Source organism: Halichoerus grypus, chromosome 3, assembly GCF_964656455.1.
Source record: "Halichoerus grypus chromosome 3, mHalGry1.hap1.1, whole genome shotgun sequence".
Lineage (NCBI taxonomy): Eukaryota > Metazoa > Chordata > Mammalia > Carnivora > Phocidae > Halichoerus > Halichoerus grypus.
The window spans coordinates 1,586,591-1,611,382 of NC_135714.1; the positions used below are offsets into that span (position 1 = coordinate 1,586,591).

General features: G+C 49.4%; 1 protein-coding gene across 3 annotated transcripts in view; it reads left to right on the plus strand.

The window, feature by feature from the left end:
• Window positions 1-24,792, plus strand: part of RNF4 (ring finger protein 4) — a 34,156-nt gene that overhangs the window by 4,752 nt on the left and 4,612 nt on the right. For 2 of the 3 annotated variants that reach the window (XM_078068306.1, XM_036106364.2), the window contains exons 2-4: window positions 9,011-9,180; window positions 12,770-12,884; window positions 14,949-15,028. In XM_078068306.1, the coding sequence (XP_077924432.1) occupies window positions 9,172-9,180; window positions 12,770-12,884; window positions 14,949-15,028 (204 nt within the window). In that variant the 5' untranslated portion in view covers window positions 9,011-9,171. Of the gene's footprint in view, window positions 1-6,599; window positions 6,774-9,010; window positions 9,181-12,769; window positions 12,885-14,948; window positions 15,029-24,792 lie in introns of those variants that run through there. The other variant, XM_078068307.1, reaches the window with a different exon arrangement.

A 24,792-nucleotide genomic window follows, 5' to 3' on the forward strand; every position in this document is an offset into this window, starting at 1 on the left:
CAGACCCAGCATGCCTGCCCCCTCTGAGTGTCATGGGTAAAGTGACCTTGGTCCCAGGGAAGAGTGGAAAGTTGTTGATGGCCTCCGCACCTGAGGTTGATATGCTCCATTGGCCTCTGGTATCTTTTCAACCTCTGGAAGGATAGATCCTTAGGTTTCCTTTGTGATACACCCTTGCTCCTGGCCTCCAGAAATTGCCTTGTTTGTATCACCAGGCCACCAGGGCTGAAAGAAAATTAGGTTAGCGGTCAGAGAGGTGGAGAGAGCCACTCAGTTTCACTTCCAGCCTGTCCCCTTCTACAAAGGAGTTGGTTGGATTTAGTATCTTTTGATATCTTCCCAGTTGTTTCTTTCTCTCCCCCCCCCCCCCGGAATCCATATGTTTATTTTTTTTAATTTAAATTCAATTGATTAACATATAATGTATTAATTGGCTTTAGAGGTAGAGGTCAGTGATTCATTAGTCTTATATAACACTCAGTGCTCATTGCATCACATGCTCTCCTTAATGTCTGTCACCTAGTTATCCCATCCCCCCACTCCTCTCCCCTCTGGCAACCCTCAGTTTGTTTCCTATGATTAAGAGTCTCTTATGGTTTGGACACCTGGGTGGCTCAGTTGGTAAAGCCACTGCCTTTGGCTCAGGTCATGATCCTGGAGTCCCGGGATCGAGCCCCACATCGGGCTCCCAGCTTGGTGAGGAGTCTGCTTCTCCCTCTGACCCTCCCCTCTCTCACGCTCTCTCTCTCTCTAATAAATAAATAAAATCTTTTAAAAAAAAAGTCTCTTACGGTTTGTCTCCCTCTCTGGTTTCATCTCGTTTTATTTTTTACTCTCTTCCCCTATGATCCTCAGTTTTGTTTCAAATTTCCACATATTTGTGAGATCATATGATAATTGTCTTGCTCTGATTGACTTATTTCACTTAGCATAATATCCTTTAGTTTCATCCACGTCATTGCAAAAAGATTTCAATTTTTTTGATGGCTGAGTAATATTCCATTGTGTATATATACACCACATTTTCTTTATCCATTCATCTGTCGATGGACAACTGGGCTCTTACCATAGTTGGGCTATTGTGAACTTTGCTGCTATAAACATTGGGGTGCAGGTGCCCCATTCAGATCTTTGGGGTAAATACCCAGTAGTGCAATTGCTGGGTCGTAGGGTAGCTCTATCTTCAACTTTTTGAGGAACCTCCATACTGTTTTCCAGAGTGGCTGCACCAGCTTGCATTCCCACCAACAGTGTGAGAGGGTTCCTCTTTCTCCACATCCTCACCAACATCTGTTGTTTCCGGACTTGTTAATTTTAGCCATTCTGACCGGTATGAGGTGGTATCTCATTGTGGTTTTGATTTGTATTTCCCTGAATCCGAGTTCTGTTGAGCATTTTTTCATGTGTCTGTTGGCCATTTGTTTGTTGTCTTTGCAGAAATGTCTGTTCATGTCTTCTGCGCATTCGTTTCTTAATTGGATTGTTTGTTCTTTGGGTGTTGAGTTTGTTAAGTTCTTCATAGATTTTGGATACTAGCCCTCTATCTGATAAGTCATTTGCAAATATCTTCTTCCATTCCGTTGGTTGTCTTTTCGTTTTGTTGACTGTTTCCTTTGCTGTGCAAGAGCTTTTTATCTTGAGATAAGATCCTCCAAATCAGTTAGTGATATAACCGCATCAGACATGGCTGTTAGAGAAATAAGGTGTCCCCACTCCCAGGGGTTTCATCGACAAAAGGGTCAACCTAATGTTTGGAGGGAGTTCCTCATAATCCTGCACGTGAAACTATAGAGAAACTCATAAGAATGGCTTCTTTGAGAAGAGAAGGAGCCAAGATCTCCTTTGGCTGTGTTTGAGTCATAGGTGTGTCCTGGAGATCCCGGAGCGTGGATGGGAGAGACTGAGGATCCTGCTATAGGCGAATTCCTTACAGATGTTTCTGGGGCTGTGTCCACTGCAGAGCATTTCTCAGTAATTGACTAAACCATGTCTATTTAAAGTGTCTCGGGCGCCTGGGTGGCTCAGTCGTTAAGCGTCTGCCTTCATCTCGGGTCATGATCTCAGGGTCCTGGGATCGAGCCCCGCATCAGGCTCCCTGCTCAGCGGGAAGCCTGCTTCTCCCTCTCCCACTCCCCCTGCTTGTGTTCCTGCTCTCGCTATTCTGTCAAATAAATAAATAACATCTTTAAAAAAAAAATAATAAAGTGTCTCCCAGCTTGGGGGTGGGGGTGCATCTGGGTGGCTCAGTCGGTTAAGTGTCCAACTCTAGATTTCTGCTCATATCATGATTTCGGGGTGGTGAGATGGAGCCTGGTGTTGGGCTCCGTGCTCAGTGGGGAATCTGCTTAAGATTCCCTCTCTCCTTCTCCCTCTGCCCTCTCATCATGCGTACTCTCTCTTGCTCTCTCTCGAAAATAAATAAATCTTAAAAATAAAAAGCTTGGGAGGGGTGTCTGGCTGGCTTAGTTCTAGTTAGTAGAAAATGTGATTCTTGATCCCAGGGTCATGAGTTCAAGCCCCACATTGGGAGTAGAGCTTACTTTAAAAAAAAAAAAAAAAAAAAAAGCTTTGAAGTGAAAGTTTACTGGCAACTTTAATGCTCATGCTCACTTCCCCGGGAGGGCAGGCTGTTGTACTGGGCACTGGTACATTGCCAACAGCCTCGGGTGTTTTTGACATTCTTTACAAAAGTAGTTGGGCGGGGGCTCCTGGGTGGCTCAGTCGGTTAAGCATCTGCGTTTGGCTCAGGTCATGATCTCAGGGTCCTGGGATGAAGCAGCGCAGTCTGGTGGCAGTGGGCTCCCTACTGAGCAGGGAGTTGGCTTCTGCCTCTCCCTCTGCCCCTCCCCCTGTCTCTCAAATAAATAGTCTCTCTCTCAAACAGTCTTTTTTTAAAAAAAAAAGGTAGTTGGGCAATACACAACAACAGTCTTTAATATATTCTTGCTTTTTAACACATGTTCTGTAATTCTACTTTTGAAATACCATTTAGGGAAGTACTTAAAATAACATGGCAATGCTTATGTGTTTAGGGTTTTAAAAGGGGAGATGTGGGGTAGACAATTGGTACTAGCCAGTACCTGATAAATTGGCATTTCCCTGATGAAATTTTTTTTTTTTAAGATTTTATTTATTTATTTGACAGAGAGAGACACAGCGAGAGAGGAACACAAGCAAGGGGGAGTGGGAGAGGGAGAAGCAGGCTCCCCACTGAGCAGGGAGCCCGATGTGGGGCTCCATCCCAGGACCCTGAGGTCATGACCTGAGCCGAAGGCAGACGCTTAACGAGTGAGCCACCCAGGTGCCCCTCCCTGATGAAATTTTGTAGGATTTATGCTTCTATCTGCTTTAACCACGCTGGCATAGAGAGGTTGCCCTGGCTAGCTCATTCATACTCACAGGAGACTGCCCATGTGTCTCAGGGTGGCTATTTATGAGTTTATAGTGAGAACTGCCGTGTAATTGGCACACGGAATGAGTGACCTGATGTGTCTGCACATCATCTTTCCATAGAAAAATGCACAAAGAGGGGCGCCTGGGTGGCTCAGTCGGTTGGGTGTCTGCCTTCGGCTCGGGTCATGATCTCAGGGTTCTGGGATCAAGCCCCACATCGGGCTCCCTGCTCAGCGGGGAGTCTGCTTCTCCCTCTGCCCCTCCCCCTGCTTGTGCTTGCATGCTCTTTCTCCCAAATAAATAAAGTCTTAGAGAAAGAGAAAGAAAAGTGCAGGGAGCTGCCTGAGAATCGAGATTGCTTGGCGATTGTGGAACCATTTGGAAAGTTAGGTCTCAGGTGTCTGTGGGTAATTGTGTCAGTCTTGGCTGCCCTGCATGGTGTGAGGGAGGGCTTCGCGCGCCTCGGCTGGACAGAGCTGCTCCTCCTAGATTTCCCTTGGGCCCCCTGCAGACTAGTCACTTTCCTCTGTCTCTGGAGCACCCCTGCCACCCCTTTTCTGCTGACTCTTCCATTTTTGGCTGTGGGAGAACCAGCTCCAGGCCCACACTTCCTGCTTCCTGCCTGCCCAGCAGTTTTTAGCCATTGTGTCTGAAGACATGCACCACATACGTGATGACATGTCACTCCTGCTAGAGCGGGGGTCATCCTCTGTAGTGTCTGTGATGACTTCATGGGAAAAACCCCATCTCTCACAGGACAGAATGAGTGGACCGTTCAGTCTGCAGTGGCCTCTTAGCCCCTCCCCCCCGCAAGCACTCTGCCATTGCCCCCTCCGAGCCACACAGCTTTCTGCTTGCCTGGGGTTCTCTTGGTCTCCCGACTTCCTCTTGGTCTGCATTCCAACTTGTTCCGCCTCCCATCAGCCCTCAGAGCACACGGGACAGGATCTCTAAACACAGATCTCTGAAACCCTTGGGTGTCCTGCCCTTGAGGTGTGGGTTAGGTGAGTTATGATCCAGCCGTTCATCTTTGCTGTCTTCTGTTCTCTCACGCCACCCACACAGTCTTCAGCTAGGGCAGCTTCTCTCCTTCTGCACACCCCACTCCCACCTGGTTTGCTTGTTTCGTTTCATTTCTTTCTTTTTTTTTTTTTTTAAGATTTATTTATTTGTCAGAGAGAAAGAGAGCGCATGCACACAAGCAGGGGGAGAAGCAGGCTCCCCACTGAGCAGGGACCCCGATATGGGGCTCAATCCCAGGACCCCGGGACCATGACCTGAGCCGAAGGCAGACGCTTCACCGACTGAGCCGCCCAGGTGCCCCCCAGCTGGTTTGTTTCTTGAGTAACTCCTATCACTTTGGGCCTGCACTTGTTAGATCACCAGTGACTGGCTTCCTGTGGCCGCCTCACTGGCCTCATTCTAGCTCCCCGGCCTGTTGACTGCTGCTTCCTCCTTGACACGCCGGCTTGGTCTAAGTGATGCCTCCAGGTTCTCGCAAAGCTTGTTTCTGACTTTTTATTCTTTTTATAGGCTCTTCTTGCGCTGACTCCCCAGATTTAAACACAGATTCTAAAATCTCTATCTCTACTCCAGTTCTCTCTCCTAAATGTTGCAGCTGCCTTTAGGTATCTCATAGCCAGCATTTCTAAAACTAAAACTGTCTACCCTCAACACCTGTTTCTTTTCTCCCTTCCCTGATCAGTTTTACGGCATCACTCCTGCTCTGTGACTAGCTAGCTACCTTGGTGTGAATTGTCCTTACCTTCCTGTCAGGGGTTTAGGAATTCTTGGCCTCTAGCCTTTGTGGCCATTCCCAGTGCCATGCTCTACCCGGGTCTTTTCTTAGTTGCAGGGACACCATTCAGCACCCCCACTCTCACCTCCCGAGTCATTGATTTCCTTGGTGAACATGAGTGCTTGTGAGCAGCACTAGCTGGGTACAGAGTAGACTGTGCCCTGCCCTCTCAGCACTTAGGGCGCCCTGAATGACTACGGGGTTTGCCTCGGAAACTAAAGGATCAGGGGCGCCATCTGCTGAGATGGAGTGATGGTATTGTTGGAAGGACTTTCTTCCTGGACAAAGTAAATTTGGAAAACCTGGAAAACATCCATTTTCCAAATTGTTTCTATAATAATACATCTGATTCTGGCATGGTATTTATTTAATAGTGTGGGTTCTGCTGTCACACTGTCCTGGTTTAAATCCAGGCCACTGTTTAATAGTCGTGGACTTTGGGCAGGTTACTTAACGGTCATCCTTAGCTCTCTTGCGTGTAAAATGGTAACCTTAGGTGCCTGGGTGGTTCAGTCGGTTAAGTGTCTGACTCTTGTTTCTGTTCAGGTCATGATCTCAGGGTTGTGAGGTCGATCCCCACGTTGGGCTCTTGCTCAGCATGGAGTTTGCTTGGGATTCTCTCCTCCCTCTGCCCCTCATGCTTACGTGCGTGTGTGCGCGGGCGCCCGCGCTCTCAGATCTTTAAAAATAATAAATGGTAACCTTAATAATACATTCCCACTTATTGGGTGATGGGACTGTTAAATGAACTATGTTGGAAAGTAGTGTTTTGCACATAGTACAAGGAACGTCTGGGCTTCAGCTTTGGTCAGCCTTATTATTAATCCGGTGGCCTCCATCCCCTGCAGTGTCAGGAACACTGTAGTCTGTGAAGGCTTCCTTTCCTGCAACCCACACCGGTCTGCTGGAAGTGCCCTCTGCTTCCCACCTCCATTCTCTGGTGACATCCAGCCCCTTGGTAGATTTCCCTAAGGCCAGCCTTCCAACTTCCTGTGCCCTCTGACCACTAACTCTTACTATGCCCAGACGAAGCAAACAGATTTGGAACGGGTTGCTGGACTGGCCTTGGGCGTGGAGAGTGAGGACGAGCCAGGGGAACTCCCAGGTGGTCTTGCTGGGGCTGCACGCTGCAGGAGGCGGGCTTCAGAGAGTAGGGAGGGCGTGCAGGCCAAGGAGTTGGGGTGCCTCTGGGAGAGTCATAGGACAGGTCTTAACAACCATGTTTAAAGGCTTAAAAAGTAACCAAGTGGGAGGCAAGAGGCTTATGGCCAGGCCACGGTTGTGCATTACGTTCTTTCCCATTTTTCAACAGGCGGATCTCCTTCTCTGCCAGGGACGTTTTTATCAAAGATTCTTCTCAATTCTTTTTTTTTTTTTTTTTTAAGATTTATTTACTTGACAGAGAAAGAGCGCGAGCGTGTGCACAAGAAGGGGGAGGAGCAGCGTCCCTACTGAACAGGGAGCCCGACGGGGGGCTCCATCCCAGGACCCTGGGATCATGACCTGAGCCAAAGGCAGATGCTTAACCAGTTGAGCCACCCAGGCGCCCCTGATTCTTCTCAGTTCTAACATACACCATGAGGTAGATAACTTTTCCCCAGAACAGCTACATCATGGGTGTACACCCAAATGTGAGATACTTCTTGGGATCAGAAACATTCACAAGTATGTTAGATTCCAGAACGTGTGGTGGTCTTGTGAGTCCTAAGAGGCGGTTCAAAGCAGGTGGGCGGTGTTGGTCCCTGAAGGCCAGTTTCCATGGAAAGCTTACCAGGAACGCATGTGCCGTTGCGAGTAGGGGCCCCTGTGGCCCCGTGGTATGGGCGTCAGGAGATGTCGTGCTGCATGCCAGCTGCCCCTCTGCCCACAGAGTGACACAGTGAAGAGATCATCCCTCGCAGCCGGTCAGGTCGCAGTGGGTAATGAGGTGGCAGGGGAGCAGATGTGGACACATGCAGACCACCAGGTGATAGAGAAAGGCTCAGCTGGCCGGGTAGTCCCTCTAGAGGGGCTTCTCTTGGGAAAAAAGGCCGGGGGGGGGGTGGATCAGGAAGGCTTCTGAAAAACCTTCTGGCCTCTCCTTGTCCTGTGTTTCCTACACGTAGCTCATACACCTCAGTCCCAGCACTGAGCTGCCTGCCAGGGCCAGCCTTCCCTCCCTCCACCAGATTGGGAGCTGATGACTGGGTTTATTCATGCTGTGTTCGCAGGGCAGGAGCCATACTGATGAGCGGATGAGGTGGGGAGCCGGTCTTTTTGAAGCTGGGTTGGGTGCGGCATTACACAGCACTTTAGGCTTGAGCAGAGGGGCGGAGCTGTGCTATGGGCGGTGTTTTTGGAGGGACTGCAAGGCTGGTGCTGGTGGAATGAGTCAGCGACATCAGCCCATGGCTATTGAGCCTTTAAAATGTGCAGCACTGTTCGAAGTGCTCTGCCAGCCCCTATAATCCTCACATACCCATTGAGGTAGGTGCTGCTCTGTTTTGTTGTCGAAGAAACAGGGCACAGAGTTTGGTGCTTTGCCCAAGGGCACAAGTAGGGGTTTGGAGGCGCCTGACCGATCCCAGCTGTCAGTCCCTGGAGATGTGCTCTGATTGCTGTGGCCAGCTGTGTGTGTTAGGAAGCTGTGCTGGCAGTAGGGTAGAGGGGGCACTGGGAGGTGGGAGATCTGTTAGGAGGAGGTAGCAGCCGTGGGGATGACTGGGTGGATGGATTTGAGAGTGGTCCTGTCTTTCCTGCTGTCTCCGCACTTCTCAGATAGGCCTACTTCTGTCCAAGGCCCTTGTCCCAGTCCAGTGGTTCCTGTGGTGGGGCCTCAGGAGCAGCACCATTAGCACTGCCTCAGAACTTGTGAGAAATGCAAAATTTTGAGTCCCATCCCAGACTTGCTGAGTCAGAGACTCTGGTTTCACAAGCCTTCCTAGTGAGGCTGGTGCAGGCTCAAGTTTGAGAACCCCTGTCCTTGTCCAGAGCACTACTGCCCAGGGTGGGTGACCACAGAGCCTCCTCTTTGCTCTGATTCTCCCTGAGTCCCTCAGCCTTGCCCAGTGCTCAGGGCTTCCCCCGCCAGAAGCCAGCTTTGCCCCTTCTACCCTGGTGACACACACGCTGACTCCTGGCTTCTGACTCCATGTTTTTGTTTCTCATTTGCTCCCTTTTCCACTGCACCTCTGACACTGACTTTACACTGGGTAGCTTCCGCCTCCCAGCGGAGGGCCCTGAATGAAATCCTAGGGCCTTTCAGTTCTCTAGCAGGTGCTTCACTTGCTGCTTTCACCGCCCTTCCTGGAACCTCCCACTTAGCCTCCCAATCCACAGTTTCTTGGTTCTGTCCCACTCACCTGTTGCCAGTGACAGAAGTCTCAGCTAGGCATGCAGGGTGAATCAGGGCAGGTGACTCTCGTCTCCTCCTCTGCATTATCAGCTCCTCCAGAGGGCAACAGTGAAGTTGTGGAAAGAGCCAGAGGCCCTGGGCTCTGCTCTGGCCTCAGAAGCTCCATGCCCACCTGGTTGCAAGGAGTCCGCGAGGTCATGTGTGGCCATTTAGATTCTCTTGCCTTTTCCCAGCAGCTGGCACAAGACTCTGGATGCGTTTGAGCCGCCAGAAAGAAGGGCAGGCGGCGGCATAATGGGTCTGATCTCAGGCTTTGGGATCAAGTGGCCCAATGCTCTATAAGAGTGCTTGCTTCTCAAGAATATGCAAGCAAGCACATGAGTTACATGCAGTGTTCAGCAAAGTACCAGTAAAGGATCGAACTGAGCTTTCTTGTTGATGATGTAGGTGGGAGCAGTTATCACCTTGATACCCTTGTTTTTCAGGACTTGAAGATACTGGAAATCTACTTGGCTGCAAATTGCTCTGCTAGCCAGAGGATGAGTAACCAGCGGATGTGAGAAGTTGAAAACAGTCAACGTTCAGCTTCCTTCCCAACCTCTGTACAGGTCCCTTCCTCCTCTGTAGGGTGACGTCAGAGAGCACAATGAGTACTGTGAGTTTTATCAGCTGGTGAATTTTCTTTTTAAAGATTTTGTTGTTTTATTTATTTGTGAGAGTGTGCCCATGAGGTGGGAGTGGGGGGGCAGAGGGACAAGCAAACTCTGCGCTGAGCGGGGAGCCCGACATGGGGCTCGATACCAGGACCCTGAGATCACAACCTGAGCCAAAGTCAGACGTTTAACCGACTGCACCACCCAGGCGCCCCCTCATGAATTGTATTTTCGAGGCTAAGCAACTACCTTATTTCCTAGGGCACATTAACGAGAGTACCATAAAGGTGCCTCTCAGTAACCCTTGTTCTCGAAGGAAAAGCGTACAGGACTGAAGGCAGCTACACAACTTAGTTGTCTGGAGGAGTCCAGTGTTTTGGGTGGTGTCCTGAAGACAACAGTAATACCTGCGGGTTTGGAAATTTTCTATCCCCAGAGCAGCTGTCTGTGTCCTGGAAATGCCAGGGCTCTGGTTTATTTAATCCTTCACAATCCAGTGTTCCATTTTCCCTTCTCTTTCCTTTCCCTGTGTAGTTTTTGGTCCAGTATGAGCATAGTGGTAATGATCCTTCGTGAGAGTTTTCTTACACTCAATGACCAAAGTTGGTAAGTCTGTTCAGAGCATTTATGAGGCTGTGCCCTGTTAGCAGGTGTCCCCTGGAGCCCCTTGAGCTCCAGAGAAGATTGCCTGAAGGTGTCCCTCCCTAGTTTATTCCCTGCTGACCAGATTGCTCATATGATCTAAACTCAAAACAGTTGTTTTCTGAGATACTGGATTCGTATCAGGTGGACCAGCTGGGAAACGACAGCGTCATAGTCTCTCCCCAGGTTCCAGAGGTGCTGTGAGCGTGCGGGCAGGGTGAGACTGAACAGCAGTAGAAATCCTGTAGATTCCACTCCCTGCCCCTGGCTGCACCTCGTCCTGACCACTCCCAGTGCCTAGAGTGCTCAGAGCCCACCGTTGATGTTTGTACACAAAAGGGCCTTTGTTTCCCTGGACCTACCCTTTTAAAAGGCAGGTGACTTCCCACTCTGACTCCTTATCTGCAGATTGTCCCTGCAGCTCACTTGTAGGGAAACAGATGTCCTGAGCCTGGGCACCTCCCCTCTGAAACCACGCCTTGCCCAGGCAGGATCTGGGTAGAGCAATGTAGCTTATGTGACTGTGAAGAAGTTGGTTAAGCTTCCTCAGAATGGCGTAAATAACTTACGTGGTCAGTTTGAACTGAAGGCTGTGAACCTCTCCTGCTCGTGCAAAGGGAGGCAGCCACGCTGAGAGTAACAGGGCAGCGGGGAGAATCTCTGCCGGTGTTCTAGGGTTTCTGGAGGCTGGCCCTGAGCTAGGAGTCCCCTACCCCTTGCCCTCTGGGGAATGTGGGGGGTGCAGGGCTTCAGAAGGGGTGCTGAATCCTGAGATGGTCGACCTGGGAGGGTGAGGGATAGCCTCATAATGGAGGTGAAATTCGCATAGGTTTCTGAAAGCTGTGTAAGAATTGGCCAAATGAGGAGGGGGAGGAATGGGTAGTCCAGGCACGGAAGGGGTGAGAAAGCTGCCAGGGAAGAGGATTGCTGTGGGGTGTAGGGTAGAGGTGGTGAGCAGGGAGGGCACATGCTGCTGCAGTGCCCGTGGTGTCCGAGTCCAGCACCTCGGCTTTGGCCAGGGCCCGTGCCTGCCGCTTGCCCCCCTCAGTGGGGACCAGAAACCGTACAGGTGGCCGTGGTGGGGCATGAAGGGTTCTGTTCAGCAGCATCTCCTAAGAAATATTTGGTCCTTTGCAGAGGAAGGAAAATACAAAGAAACTTCAGAGAGAAACGGGGAAAACTCAAGTAGCCCAGGTCTTCTGGTGGCAGCGAGGGGAGCCGGTGGACACTGGGCCGTAGACTCTGCTGAGGCTGGAGTGGCAGCTCCCTCGACAGACAGACAGCAGCTCCTGGCGGGAGAATTTTGAACAACTGTGGTCGCTTGTCCCTAGGCCCTCCTGGAGATGGTTCTCTGTCCTTAGATTCACAGGAAGTTGCTAAACCCAAATCTTAATTTCTGACACTCCCCAGGCTGCCTTTTGCTACTGAGGCATGGTTGGAATACAGCAGGAGTCAGGCATCTCTCTCTCTTGCCTGGCCAGCACGCTTAGCATCTCACCAACGGTGTCCATCCTTAGAGTTTCCAGGGACAGAATGCTTAGTAAGGCATGCCAAGGAGTTAGGGTTGTGCTGGCATCCTGTGTCTGTGCTCAGTACTTGGCATACATCGTGCCCTCTCATCCGCATGCCAGCTCTGCAAGGCTGGTGCGGTGAGGGTTTGGGCTCCGTAGAGGAATCACCACCCCAGCTCACCCAGTTCAGAGCATGGTTGGGCCCAGTGGCAGTGAGAACCAGAAACACAGGGAGCCGGGATTGGCGGGGGCCCTGCAGGGTAGGAATAACAAGGTGACAGGGTCAGGTGGGAGGTTGGGTCTCTTGAGGAAGGCCGTACAGGGCGTGTTCTCACCGTGGGTTTTAGGGCCAGCCTGGTCAGAAGTGCTGGAGCGTGCTGGGAAGCCGGCGCTCAAGGACTGGGGAGACGGCTGGTTCGGGGAGTTTGGACTGCAGATAGCGCCAGCTGAGAGCCTGAGCCTTCCAGGAGGCAGGGTTCCTGGGCAGCCACTGGGAACTTTGGTTCTTTGAGCTCAGGGCCACGATTGTGGGGGTATGAGCTGCACTGACTAGCACCCTAAAGGTTGATGAATTCCCAAAGAAAAAACCCACTTTCCACAGTGGATGGAAATGTGGGAAACTGAGGGTCTTTGGGTTGAAACAACAGAATGGCCTCAGTGAGGCCAAATACAGATCCAAGCAGGACGGGTCTGCTACTTTTGGTGAAAAGGAGGGGTTTCTGGCCAAGTCCTGACCTGGGTCAGAGGCTTGTATAAAGTTGTGTATCAGGTAATTTTGACAGACCAATAGTTTGATATAACAAAGTTTAGCTTTATAGAGTTCATGTTCACTATATGTTTAGGATTATTTCTCTTTTAAATATTCAGTGTTCTAGAATGTCAAGTTTTGTTTTTGTTACTGTTTTTAGAGGGGGGGAGGGACAGAGTGAGAGAGGATTTCAAGCAGGCTCCATGCTCAACACAGAGCCCAACGCGGGGCTCAATCTCACAACCCTGAAATCATGACCTGAGCTGTAATCAGGAGTCAGATGCTTAACTGATTATACCACCCAGGTGTCCTAGAATGTCGCGTTTTGAAAGGACCCATTACCTCAGGTTGGCTCACTGGTCTCTTACTCTTTCTACTCTTTAGGTTTTTTATTTATTTGAGAGAGAGAGAGAGCGTGCGCATGTGCGCACACAAGCTGGGGGGAGGGGGGAGGGAGAAGCAGGCTCCCTGCTGATCAGGGAGCCCCAGGTGGGGCTCAGTCCCAGGACCCTGGGATCATGATCAGAGCCGAAGGCAGACGCTTAACTGACTGAGCCACCCAGGCGCCCCGTGATCTCCCTACTCTTCTTGATGAGTTGAGCCATTCCCATGTTGACCTTTTATTCTTCTTGTTGAAGTTGTATCAGTCAGGGGCTCATGTGACTGTTTCTTTCCCCTGGATACCCTCAGAGAAAGCGCCGTGGTGGCACAGTAAATTCTAGACAAGCCCAGAAGCGAACTCGGGAAGCAGCGTCCACTCCTGAGATGGCCTTGGAAGCAGAACCCATAGAACTTGTGGAAAGTGGTAAGATCGCCGGGAATGCTGTGACCATGGGGTGCTGGCAGGGTGCAGTGTGCATGGGTGAGTCCAGCACTGGAGCCCCCCAGCTGTGGGGCCTTGTGCAGGCCACACCACCTGCCTGAGCCTCCATTACCCTCCCACTGGGATCGTCCTGATGCCACCGCGTAGAGTTGTCATTAAGGTGAACATTTAGCGCAGTGCCTGTTAACTAACACGTGCACACGGCAGCTTCTGTCCTTGTCTTTGTAAGACCTGCGCAGTCGTGCACTCACCCACCACTCAAAACTGAAAGCTGACTTGAGCAAGACCTTCCCTTTTTGGTGGCGTAAGACCTCCCCGGGTTTTGACAGCCACTCAGCACGGCTAACCAGTTAGCCTTCTGGGAATGTGCAGCAGGGGAGGGGAGACCGCCCCGGGCCCACCTTTTCGATTTGAAACTGTACGTCCAGTGCGCTTGGCCTCCTGAAGTACTCGGCTTTCCTTTTCTCTTTTTCATTGAGACACAGAATTTCCCACGAAGGCGTGTCTGTGGACAGAGCCACCTGTGTTGGAGGGAGTTGCTATAGGCAGAGGCAGATGATTTTTTTCCCCCTCTGCCTGCTGAGGGAGATGGCAAATGGCCTGAGTTGAGTCTCTGCTCTGCATGTACTGAAATTGTTTTAATGACTATGATGCCTGAAAACTGACACTTAGAGAGAAGGAGCTTGTCTTGAGGTAGATTTCATGGGCCCTTCAGAGAAGTGAAGTTCTCAGTATCGTCTCTGTGGCTCCTGAATTTCACTTCTGTGAATTCTTAGAAGCCTAGAGGCTGAGACCCTGGCCGCCCTGCTGTTCCCTTCCCTCTGCCCCAAACTTGATGCCCTGGCGTCCGAATTCTGCCGTCCTGCACTAGAGGCTGGCGCGGGAGACCCCTCGATTGGGACACGAGGCGCGTGAGGGGTCTCGGGCCTGACTGCTGTCCCGCACAGCCCTCCCCTCCCCACAGGCCGCCTTACCACGCGTGCAGGACTGTGTGCCACGCTGCTTGTGGGAGTATGGCTTTTGTGAGAGCCAGAAGTTATGTCCACCAGAACGAGAACGGCTCTGTGACTTAGAGTATATCAGTGTATGGGCTTTTTTTTAAAAAGGACAAGGTCATTTTGTATAAATTACAATCTCTGATATATTGTTGGTTTTACTCCTATGAGACTTTTTAATAGAAGAAAATAAAGCAAATTTGAATTGCTAAATGTTTTGAGTTACTGTCTCCAAACAAATACCACTTCTAAAAATCCTACTCTCGTATTTCTTTAGTGCTATAATAAAAGCAAAAATGATCGTAAATCTTTTTTTAGTTAATATAAATGGAAATTGTCCTCTGTGGTTCAGTCTTACCTGCCACACAGAAGTGCCAATACCTGTTGGCACAGATCCTTCCCCACTCTGTCCTGTGCTCACGTGGACTCCACAGTGGATCCTAGGGCTCAGAGGCAAGCTACAGAACAGGCCCAGCCCATTCTGGTGTGCTGGGAGTCTAAGGGATCAGTAAGCACCCTGTTGTCCCGCTTGAGAGCCACATGGAGATGAATATCTCATTGATGAGGGTGCAGAACTGAGCCTGACGAGGTGTGTGGGAGAGCGGCAGCCTCGAGGAGGAGGTTTAAGGCGGGTCCATGCCAAAGAGAAAGGCCCTGAGGTGAGCATGCCTGGTCCTTTCCCCAGATGTCCCCCAGCACTCCCAGGTAGGTCTCTGCCTCTCCCCTGTACAGGGCAGGTGGGGGCACTGAGGCCTAGTTGTGTGACAATGTGTGGCCACAGGGATGAAGGGGTGTGTGTACACAGACATGACCCCCCTCCCCTTGGTGTAGTTGTCAAAACCACATACCGACACTCAAAATGCTGAAAGGGCATTCATTGGTACTCGGTCACCCCTGAAAAAGGGATTGGACCTGATGGTTCTTCATTCTGTACTTTGAGGGGGTTTTAGTTTGGGATAAGCCTGTGCTCCATATGCAATCATTTAATGAAGCTTAGAGCGGTATGCCTTTATTTTTTTCCTAATGCTTGTCAAAATGCTTTATTTTAAAGCTGGAGATGAAATAGTGGATCTCACCTGTGAATCCTTAGAGCCTGTGGTCGTTGACCTGACTCACAATGACTCTGTCGTGGTAAGTGTCGGAGCGGGACGGGTGATCCTTCCTGGCTGTGGGAACTTGGCCAGCACCAACTTCTGAAGGCCTTGGTCACAGGTTATGGTTTGTGCCGAAGAAACTCAGGCACTCAGTGACTAGAGCCCAAGATAGAAAGTGTTTCTGGAAAATCCTTTGTTGTGGCTTTGTTACCTGTGGACAGTAAATCTGTGTGGCCCTGGCCTTTCCACGGCTGGCACAGAAGCCGTCTGACGGGAGCCCCGAGACCCCACCTCTGTTGTCCCCTATTCTGCACTTTATACCAGCTGTGTGACCTCGGGCAAGTTCTTAGCCTCATTCACTCTGAATAGGGATATGCCCTCCGTGCCAGTAGGATATTGGGAGGGTTAAAAGTCACCCTGGATTTGAGTGCCTGGCACCTAGTGGTGCCCGGTAAGTGTGATTTCGCCCTCCCAGCCGGTGGGGACGAGAAGGCTTGCGTAGCACTGCCGGAGGGAGCAGGCAACCTGCATCGCTGCTTGACTCCAGGGAGGATGGGGCTTGGGAAGCTGCTTGTGCCCCCTTCCCGTGGCACCAGCTGTGGACCCTGGCAAAGAGCACACTTGCCCCGTGTAGCCCTGGGGGAAGGAGACCTGCTCCAGGACGTGGGGGCATGCGGCTGCCTCTCTAGGATGCCTTTTGAGCGCTGTTTGGTCTGATGTGCAGTTCGTGGAGTGGAGCAAGTCGGAGGCAGGTGCTGCTGAGGACTGGGGTTGGTAGTAACGGAGTCTCCCCATGGCCTTGGGGCCCACTGGTCCTTGGCTTCTTCTGATTATGCTTACAATTTCAGAATAGGGTTGCGCTGAGAAGCTTCAAGACTTCTTTAAAAGAAAAGAAGGGCGATGATGGGGAACTGTCTTGACAGATTTAGAGGTTTAGACTCTGGTCTTGATTGAAAACCACCAGTCCTGCTGTGTGTCTGCGCAACCCGCCGCCCTCCCCCCCCCTGCCCCCTCGATACCTGTTGGCACAGATCCTTCCCCACTCTGTCCTGTGCTCACGTGGACTCCACAGTGGATCCTAGGGATCCTTGGGCTCCCCCAAGGAATGGCAGCTGAAACCCGTATTTTCTCTGACACTCAGTCTCTGACCTGCAGCCCCAGAGGGAAACCCAAGATTCTGCTTCTAAGACCTTCCAGCCCTCAAGGAGACAATGATTGGCTTCTGTTCTGTGACATGCCCCCATCATGAAATCCCCTTTCATGCCTTGGATTTTTTCTTTGTTTAATGACTAGACTGCCCTTCCTAATGGGCCCCTTCCTGACCTTTCCTACCTTCTTTGTGTTTCCCTGGGCATGGAGAGTCATCAGGAGATGTAGAATAGGACTGGTAGGGTTGGGGGAGCTGCCCTGGGAGTGGATGGCTGGCCAGAGGCCAGAGATGGGGGGAGGGGGGACTGGCCTAGGAGGTGGGAGTCCTGGTTTTCTGGTCCTAGGTATACTGGTTATTTTGGTCATAGGACTTACCTTACCATGGTCTCAGGTTCCCAGCCATAAAATAATTGTCTTGGGCTTTATAGCACTCCTGATTCTAACCATTCTCTACTTTTTGTTGTTTGCTTTAATAAATTCAAATGCCAGTTTTTAAATTTAGAGTGAGAAATACATGTAAGGCTGAAGTTCTCACTCTAAGCGTATCTACTTGGAAAAACTAATAGTATTAACTTAGGACAAGGAGCATCCATTAGGTGAATTTTAAGTTCAGGGTGACCCCAGGCCTCACCTGCAGGAGAGTGTGAATGGATAAATTATTGGTTCCCAAATTGGGGTGACCTTACTGGTTCAACCAGAATCTGTGGGAACAGGCCACGTGTACCTCTTTGTCCCTGCTGGGAGAAGCTAGCTCTGTACCTTAAAGACCGGAATATCTGCATCCCCCCATCCAGGCCCGACTTCAGAACTTTAGTGAGCCCTCTGATGAGAAACTTGACTGAGACTCTTTTTCCAACTCTCTAAAGACTCCAAAGCCCCCAGTGAATTAAGAGAACTAAAAAATACTGTAAGAAGTGATAACACTTCTGTACATCTCTGCTTAGGTATATTCTCTCCAAATTAACGTTTATTTTGGGCATCGCATACCCAAAAAAGGCCATCACTGCTGGATCCCAGGACATGTGTATCTTTGATTTTTACTAGATTAATGCCAATCTCTTTTCTAAAGGGGTTGTGCTTGTTCACATTCTTACCAGTGTTTTCGGTGCTCACCACCACTTTACTTCTGGCCAGTCTGATGGTTGAACACCTTTTGTGTTCATTGGTAGTTCATTTTTGTCTTTTGTGAAGTTCCTGTTAAAATCTTTTTTTTTACGCACATGTTGTATGTACAACTTTTACAGTAGCCAAAGAAACTGATCTAGAACGGAGCAACCCCTTGTCTTCTCCCCGCCTATTTGGTTGTCTGCCGCACATGTGTGTGTGCGTGCGTGTGTGTGTGTGTGTGTGTTCCCCAGACATCTTTTTAAGTGGGCTCTACACCTAACATGGGGCTTGAATTCACAACCTCGGCATCAAGAGTTGCATGCTCTACTGGCTGAGCTAACCAGGCACCCCTTTCTGCCTCGTTTTGTTTTGTTTTAGGAATTCTTTATAAGCGATTAAGTATAAGCTTGCCACTAGTTAGGTTTTATGTCTTCTTCTGAGAGGTCTTTTTCTTTTCGATTTATGTACAGAGGTTCTTAATTTTAATACAGTTGAATTTATCACTTTGTTGAAGATAATCCATGTAAAAATCCATTCTGTATTCTGAGTTTTACTGTTTAGCTTTCCACAAGTGAGTCTGTAACACACTTGAATTTTTTGTGTGTGGTTTGAGGTGGGGTCTTTAGCTCCTCTTCGTAAGGTCTTGTAGTGTTCCTTGTGGTGGTTTTGCAAATCTTTTGTTAGAAGATTTATTCCTGGGGGCGCCTGGGTGGCTCTGTCCTTAGGTGTCTGCCTTCGGCTCAGGTCATGGTCCCGGGGTCCTGGGATCGAGCCCCACATCAGGCTCCCTACTCGGTGGGGAGTCTGCTTCTCCCTCTCCCACTCCCTCTGCTTGTGTTCCCTCTCGCTGTCTCTCTCTGTCAAATAAATAAAATCTTAAAAAAAAAAAAAAAAAAAAAGATTTATTCCTAAATACATAGTATTTTAAGAAGCTATTAAAAATGGTATGGGGCACCTGGGTGGCTCAGTCAGTTAAGCGTCTGCCTTCGGCTCAGGTCATGATCCCAGGATCCTGGGATCAAGCCCCGCATCAGGCTCCCTGCTCAGCAGAAGGCCTACTTCTCCCTCTCCCACTCCCCTGCTTGTGTTCCTTCTCTCGCTCGCTCTCTCTCAAATAAATAAAATTTTTATTTAAAAAAATAGTGTTATAGGGGTGCCTGGGTGGCTCAGTCATTAAGTGCCTGCCTTCGGCTCAGGTCATGATCCCAGGGTCCTGGGATCGGGCCCCTCGTCGGGCTCTCTGCTCAGTGGGAAGCCATCTTCTCCCTCTCCCACTCCCCCTACTTTTGTTCCCTGTCACTGTGTCTCTGTCAAATAAATAAAATCTTTTAAAAAATGGTATTATAAAATTTCCTTTTGTTTTTTGTTTTTATTTGCTAATATAAAGAAATGCAGGGGCACTGGGTGGCTCAGTTGGTTAAGTGACTGCCTTCAGCTCAGGTCATGATCCTGGAGTTCTGGGATCGAGTCCCGCATCGGGCTCCCTGCTCAGCAGGGAGTCTGCTTATCCCTCTGACCTCCCCCCATCTTGTGCTCTCTCTCTCTCTCATTCTCTCCCTCTCAAATAAATAAATAAGTAAAATATTTAAAAAATAAAAACAAAGAAATGCAATCGATTTTATCTCTTGATACTTTTTCAGTGTAGCAATTCTTAATCTGTAAATCTTTTGGATTTCTGTGTACACAGAATAAATTGTGGTTCTTTTCTATTTCCTTTTTTTTTTTCTTAACACACTGGCTAAAGAAAAATCAGCACTGCCTGAATAAAAATGGTGACAGTCCTGGACATTCTTGTCTCATCCCAAATCTGAAGGAATCCTTTCAGACTTGGACCGCTAAATAAGTTCTCTGTGGTAGGTTTTATTGCTGTCATTGTTTATGCCCTTTATTCAGATTGGAGAAATTCCCCTCTATTTTCTGTTGGTCTGCAAGTTTCTTCAAGAATCAATGTTGAATTTGGGGCGCCTGGGTGGCTCAGTTGGTTAAGCATCCAACTTTTGATTTCGGCTCAGGTCATGAGAGTCTGCTTAAGATTCTCTCCTCCCGGGGCACCGGGGTGGCTCAGTCGTTAAGCGTCTGCCTTCGGCTCAGGTCATGATCCCAGGGTCCTGGGATCGAGCCCCACATCGGGCTCCCTGCTCCGCGGGAAGCCTGCTTCTCCCTCTCCCACTCCCCCTGCTTGTGTTCCCTCTCTTGCTGTGTCTCTCTGTCAAATAAATAAATAAAATCTTAAAAAAAAAAAAAAGATTCTCTCCTCCCTCTGCCCCCACCCATGCTTCTGCACGAATGCGCGTGCTCTGTCTCAAATAAATAAAATAAAAAATAAAATGTGCTTCTTCTTGAGTAAAAAAGAATCAATGTTGAATTTTAACACTTCCACAGAATGATAGTTTTTCCCCTTTCATATGTTGAAGAGGAGAATTACGTTGGTTTTTAGTGTTAAACTATAAAATGTTGTGGTCTTTTTATATATTGCCAGATTCTGTTTGCTACTGTTTTATGTATGACTTCTGTCTCTCTTCATGAGTAGAATTGGTTTGTCTGTAACTTTTATCTTGTACACATACCTTATGAGGTTTTTGGTATCAGAGTACTGGTATCTTTATTAAGTGAGTCGGGCACCCTTTTTTCTGTCCTCCGGACTTCCTTGCAAGTTTAGTAGAACCCCACAGTCATGGTACCTAGCCTCAAGTTTTTCAGAATTTGTCAATCTCCTTTAAAATGTTTACTTTTATTGGTATAAGTTTGTGATGTCTTAATGTTCTGTGGAACCCATAGTGATGGCTCCTTTTTCATTTCTTCTGATGTTGGTTGTGTTTTCTGTCTCTTTAGATTAGTATCACCAGAAGTTTATCAGATCTTTCAGAGAACCAACTTTTAGCTTTGTGGTTCCTTTCTGTGTAAGTTTGTTTTCATTCAGGATTGCTGCTTTTTTTCTTTGAGTTTATTTTGCTGTTTTTCTAACTTACTAATTTTCATCACTTCTTTTCTAATAAATGCCTTTAAGATTATATTTTTAAGCTATATCCTACAGATTTTGTTATTAGTATTATACGTTCAATTCCGTGTACTTATCAAATTAGTATTTAACTTCCAAACATGTGCGGGTTTTAGTTCCTTTTTGTTGTGGTTACAGATTCGTGTTTTTTTGGGTTGGTTTTTTTTTTTTTAAGATTTATTTATTTGTCAGAGAGCGCGTGCACACAAACAGGGGAAATGGAAGGCAGAGGGAGGAGGAGCCCGATGGGTCCGGGGATCATGACCAGAGCCAAAGGCAGATGCTTACTTAATCAACTGAGCCACCCGGGCATCCCATGTTGTTACTGATTCTTTGAATTATTGCATTATTGGTCAGAAAATACATTGTGTGTGTCAGTTCTTTGATAATTCCTGAGACTTTTCTTTGAGCCTGGCTTGCACAAGGTAGCTGGCCTTCACTGGATGACCTGCCCCCACAGGTCCTGCCTGGGCTTTGGTTTCGTGGTGAGGCTTTCACAAGTAAGCTTCAGTTTTTGAAGAATCTTCTGTGCTTTTTTTCCCTCTGGATTATTGTATTCCCTTCAGTTTGACCAAGTATGTTCTTGGATGCCTCTTTATTTAAAAATATGTATGTTTTATCTTGTTTTGGTGGTTTTCAGTGCGAAAGTTGATGGAAATACTAGCCTGCCATTTATTGGAAAGCTCTGCTAATATTTTCCATCCTCTTGCTTTCTCACGTGGTTTAATAGGTGAAATAAGATTTTCAGAACACTTTTTTTTTTTTAGGATTTTATTTGTTTATTAGAGAGTGCACGAGCCAGGGGAGGGGCAGAGGAAGAGGGAGAAGCAGACTCCATCCTGAATGGGGAGCTGGACGCCATGCTTGATCCCAGGACCCCAAGATCATGACCTGAGCCAAAGGAAGATGCTTAACTGAGCTACCCAGGCGCCCGCCCCTTCATGAGCATTTGTAGCACATCAGCCTCTGCTCTAGCTACAGGGGGTGACGCATTGATAGAAAAAATTTACTCCTCTCTTTAAGAAACTTGTGTCTTTAAGAGGGAAGATATTGAAAATGGTGTTTGTGGGGCGCCTGGGCGGCTCAGTCGTTAAGCGTCTGCCTTCGGTTCAGGTCATGATCCCCGGGTCCTGGGATCGAGCCCTGCATTGGGCTCCCTGCTCTGTCTCCCACTCCCCCTGCTTGTGTTTCCTCTCTCATGGTCTCTCTCTCTGTCAAATAAATAAATAAAATCTTTAAAAAAAAAATGAAAATCGTATTTGCTTAGACTGTTTTCCCTCATTGAATTTCAAAAAAGTGTTGTTGTTTTTGTTGTTTCAAAGAGTTTCTTTTAAAGTCAGGTTGGTTTCCCTGGAATGTCTTTTTGGTCTGTCTCCATGGCATACCAGTGAGTCATGCTATTTGTGTTTCGCTCCGTACCCGCCTAGTTCTTCATTCATGAGTCTCTTGAAAGGGTCTGCTTAGGGGCGCCTGGGTGGCTCAATCGTTAAGCGTCTGCCTTTGACTCGGGTCATGATCCCGGAATCCTGGGATCAAGCCCCGCATCGGGCTCCCTGCTCAGCAGGAGACCTGCTTCTCCCTCTCCCACTCCCCCTGCTTGTGTTCCCTCTCTTCTCTGTGTCTCTTTCTCTGTCAAATAAATAAATAAAATCTTTAAAAAAAGGGGGGGGGGGCTCTGCTTAACCGAAGCTCCCTTGCAGGCAAGGACAGAGCCCTGTCCATCTCTGTGGGACTAGTCAAGGGCCTGAGGGGTACCCAGTGACTGCTAGAATGAGTGAAGCAACATAATTCTCTATGAAGAATGAATGGCTCGGTCACCATGTCCAGGAATCAGGGCAACAGGCAGGGAGCATGAACTCTGACTGGAACGTAACTGTCAGAACCAGTTTTCCTGGTCCTCCTGGCACGGCTGCAGGATTAGGACTCTGTAATTGTGTGCTGTGTGCGACTGTTGAAGCTAAAGACTAGCCGCTTACGTGCACAGTGCTTGGAGGTGGCTGTTTTTTCCCGTGTGGCAACATGCCAAGCTGCGTGGGGAGGTCATCGAAAGCAAGTGGCTTGCGGAGCTCCTGGCTGGGGGAGTGTTCTTAGAGATGCCAGGGGTCCGCCTGTCTACAGAGGACCCCAGGGACTCCTGCTTGGTCTTGTCCCATTTTTTCACCCAGCATATTGGCTGCAGCCCCAGGAGGGACCTAGAATGCCAGGGGTTTTGTCCATTGGTAGAAGAGGGGCTTGTCCTCCCCCTCTGACCAGGGGCCTGTGACGTGGGTGTCAGCACTTGCAGGCGTTCTGAGGCTCAGCTGTGCTTCAGAAACTCAAAGGGCCTTCGTGTGACCGACTTGGAGTCCGGGTGCCTACTGTGGGTCATCCATTCTCCAGACATGTCACTTGTCTCTTGGTGCTCTGACCTGCAGTTTATCCCATAGTCAAGAAAGAGAAGCCAGAGGGTCTGATCTCAGGCCACTTGCCACAGTACTAACTCAGCTGTTCAGACCAGGGGTTTTGTTTCTTTTAAAGGCCTCTCGGCCAGATCAGAGGCCCCAGAGCTTCCCCCCACCCTCCCACCCCCCCCACCGACCTCCCCTACCCTTCACGCCTCTGTCTCTTGTGCCAGGGAAGCACTGTGCTGCCTTCAGGGTCCCAGGCATGAGGAAGGGCCGTTGCAGAGTGCCTGCGGACACCTACCGGGGTTCTGGAATTTGATGTGGTTCAGCTGCTGGCTGGAGGGAGCACCAGTCACAGTGTCGCGTGTCCCTCAGCCGGGCTGTGGCACCATTGTTTTCTACCCTTTGGGCAAGAAGCTGCCTCTCTGAGCTTTTGTGTTGAAGATGGGGACAGAGGCATCACCAGTGAGGGGAGCTCTCTGGTCACTATGTATTCATTTACCCAGTAGTTACGTAAGGAGCACCTGTCTTGAGCCTTGAGACGAGGCCGCGAATGTACCTCCCCAGGGGCTCAGATCTGGCCCAAGCTCGGCACTGCCTGGAAGTGAGCTGGGTCTGACTCACAAGAGCCTGTGGAGACTCAGTTCCCACACACTGCTCGCCGGGGAGCCTGCAGCATCCTATTCCTTCCAGGGGTCTCCACACCTAGTCAGGTGACCCATCGTGGCAAATGGAGGCGAGGCAATGTTGGAGCGCTGGAAAGCTGGGATCATCCTCGCCCACAGGAGATTTTCCTTCTGGTCCTGGCTAAATTCAGAGCTCCCCTTTTATAGACTTCATAGGGACTCCACCTCCTGTCAGCCCAAGCTCTTTTTCCAGTACATAATCCCCATGATGAGATTGACAGTCCCCCAAGTTCATAGTCACACACTCCAGCCTCCTCGAGGGGGAAGAAGGAGCGCCTTCGGTAGCTCCAAGTGTGGGTTATGTTCTCATCTGCACAATGAAGATCTTTATGCTCAGGCCTTCTTCCTTCCCGGGATGGCCGTTTGCATCTGTCAGGGTTCAGGTTGGAAAACTGAATCCACCCTAGTTGTTCTAAAGCATAAATGCATTTTAATACATGGGAAGAGCTGCTGCTTGGTGTTGAAAAGGCTAAAGGAGCAGGTCTTTAAGAATAACTCTAGACATCTCAGCCTTGACCCACCATGGAAGCTGTTACCTCTGCCCCAAGCAGAAGGGCGGGAGATGGGAGCCACCATCTGCACTGATCTCTTTGGGTTCAAGGAAACACGACCACAGCTCCTTGCCAGGGGGGAGGGGCCCACGCTGAGGACAGTGCGGCCCCTGCCACGACGCCGGCCATGTCTGCCGCCACCACCACCTGCAGCCGCTGAAACTGGCCTCTGAGTGTCTCACTGGGGGGAACTTCTTGTTTTCTTTTTAAGATTTTATTTATTTGAGAGAGGGAGAGAGCATGAGAGGGGGGAGGGTCAGAGGGAGAAGCAGACTTCCCTGGTGAGCAGGGAGCCCGATGCAGAGCTTGATCCTAGGACCCTGAGATCATGACCTGAGCCAAAGGCAGTCGCCCAACCACTGAGCCACCCAGGTGCCCCTCACTGGGGGGAACTTCCTAATTCATGTTCAGAACCCTTGCCATGAGGGAATTGGGCTGGAGGGAGCTTCCAGTTTCTGCAGGGCAGGCTGGCATGCCCTCCACCGTGGGCGTTAGCCAAGAAGGGGTGGGCAGCAGGCCTTTGAACAACAGTCGGGAGCACTTTCCTGAAGTTGATGGCCTGTGATGAGCAAGAGGGAAAGGGTGTGCTCCTGGTGCCAGGGTAGGCAGACAGGTTTACGAGCTCAGAGGGGATTGAAGAGATGGGGTATGAAACTACTGTAGCAAAAATAGTCCTAGTGTAAGTTTGAGTAATCAGATGTGGCCTTGTCAGGTTCTCAGTACCTTTTTCCTAGGCCCAGAGAACACGGAATCGGATTGATCTCAGTCCTTGGTGTGCCACTCATGAGCCGCTACATGTCCTACTTTGTGTAATTACTTAATTGTTCCCAATAACAAACACTGTAAACCCTCCTCCCAGTAAGGCTCTGCCTTTGGCATAGCGTGCATGGCATACAAGATTCTTACTCTTATCCCCGGCCCCATCG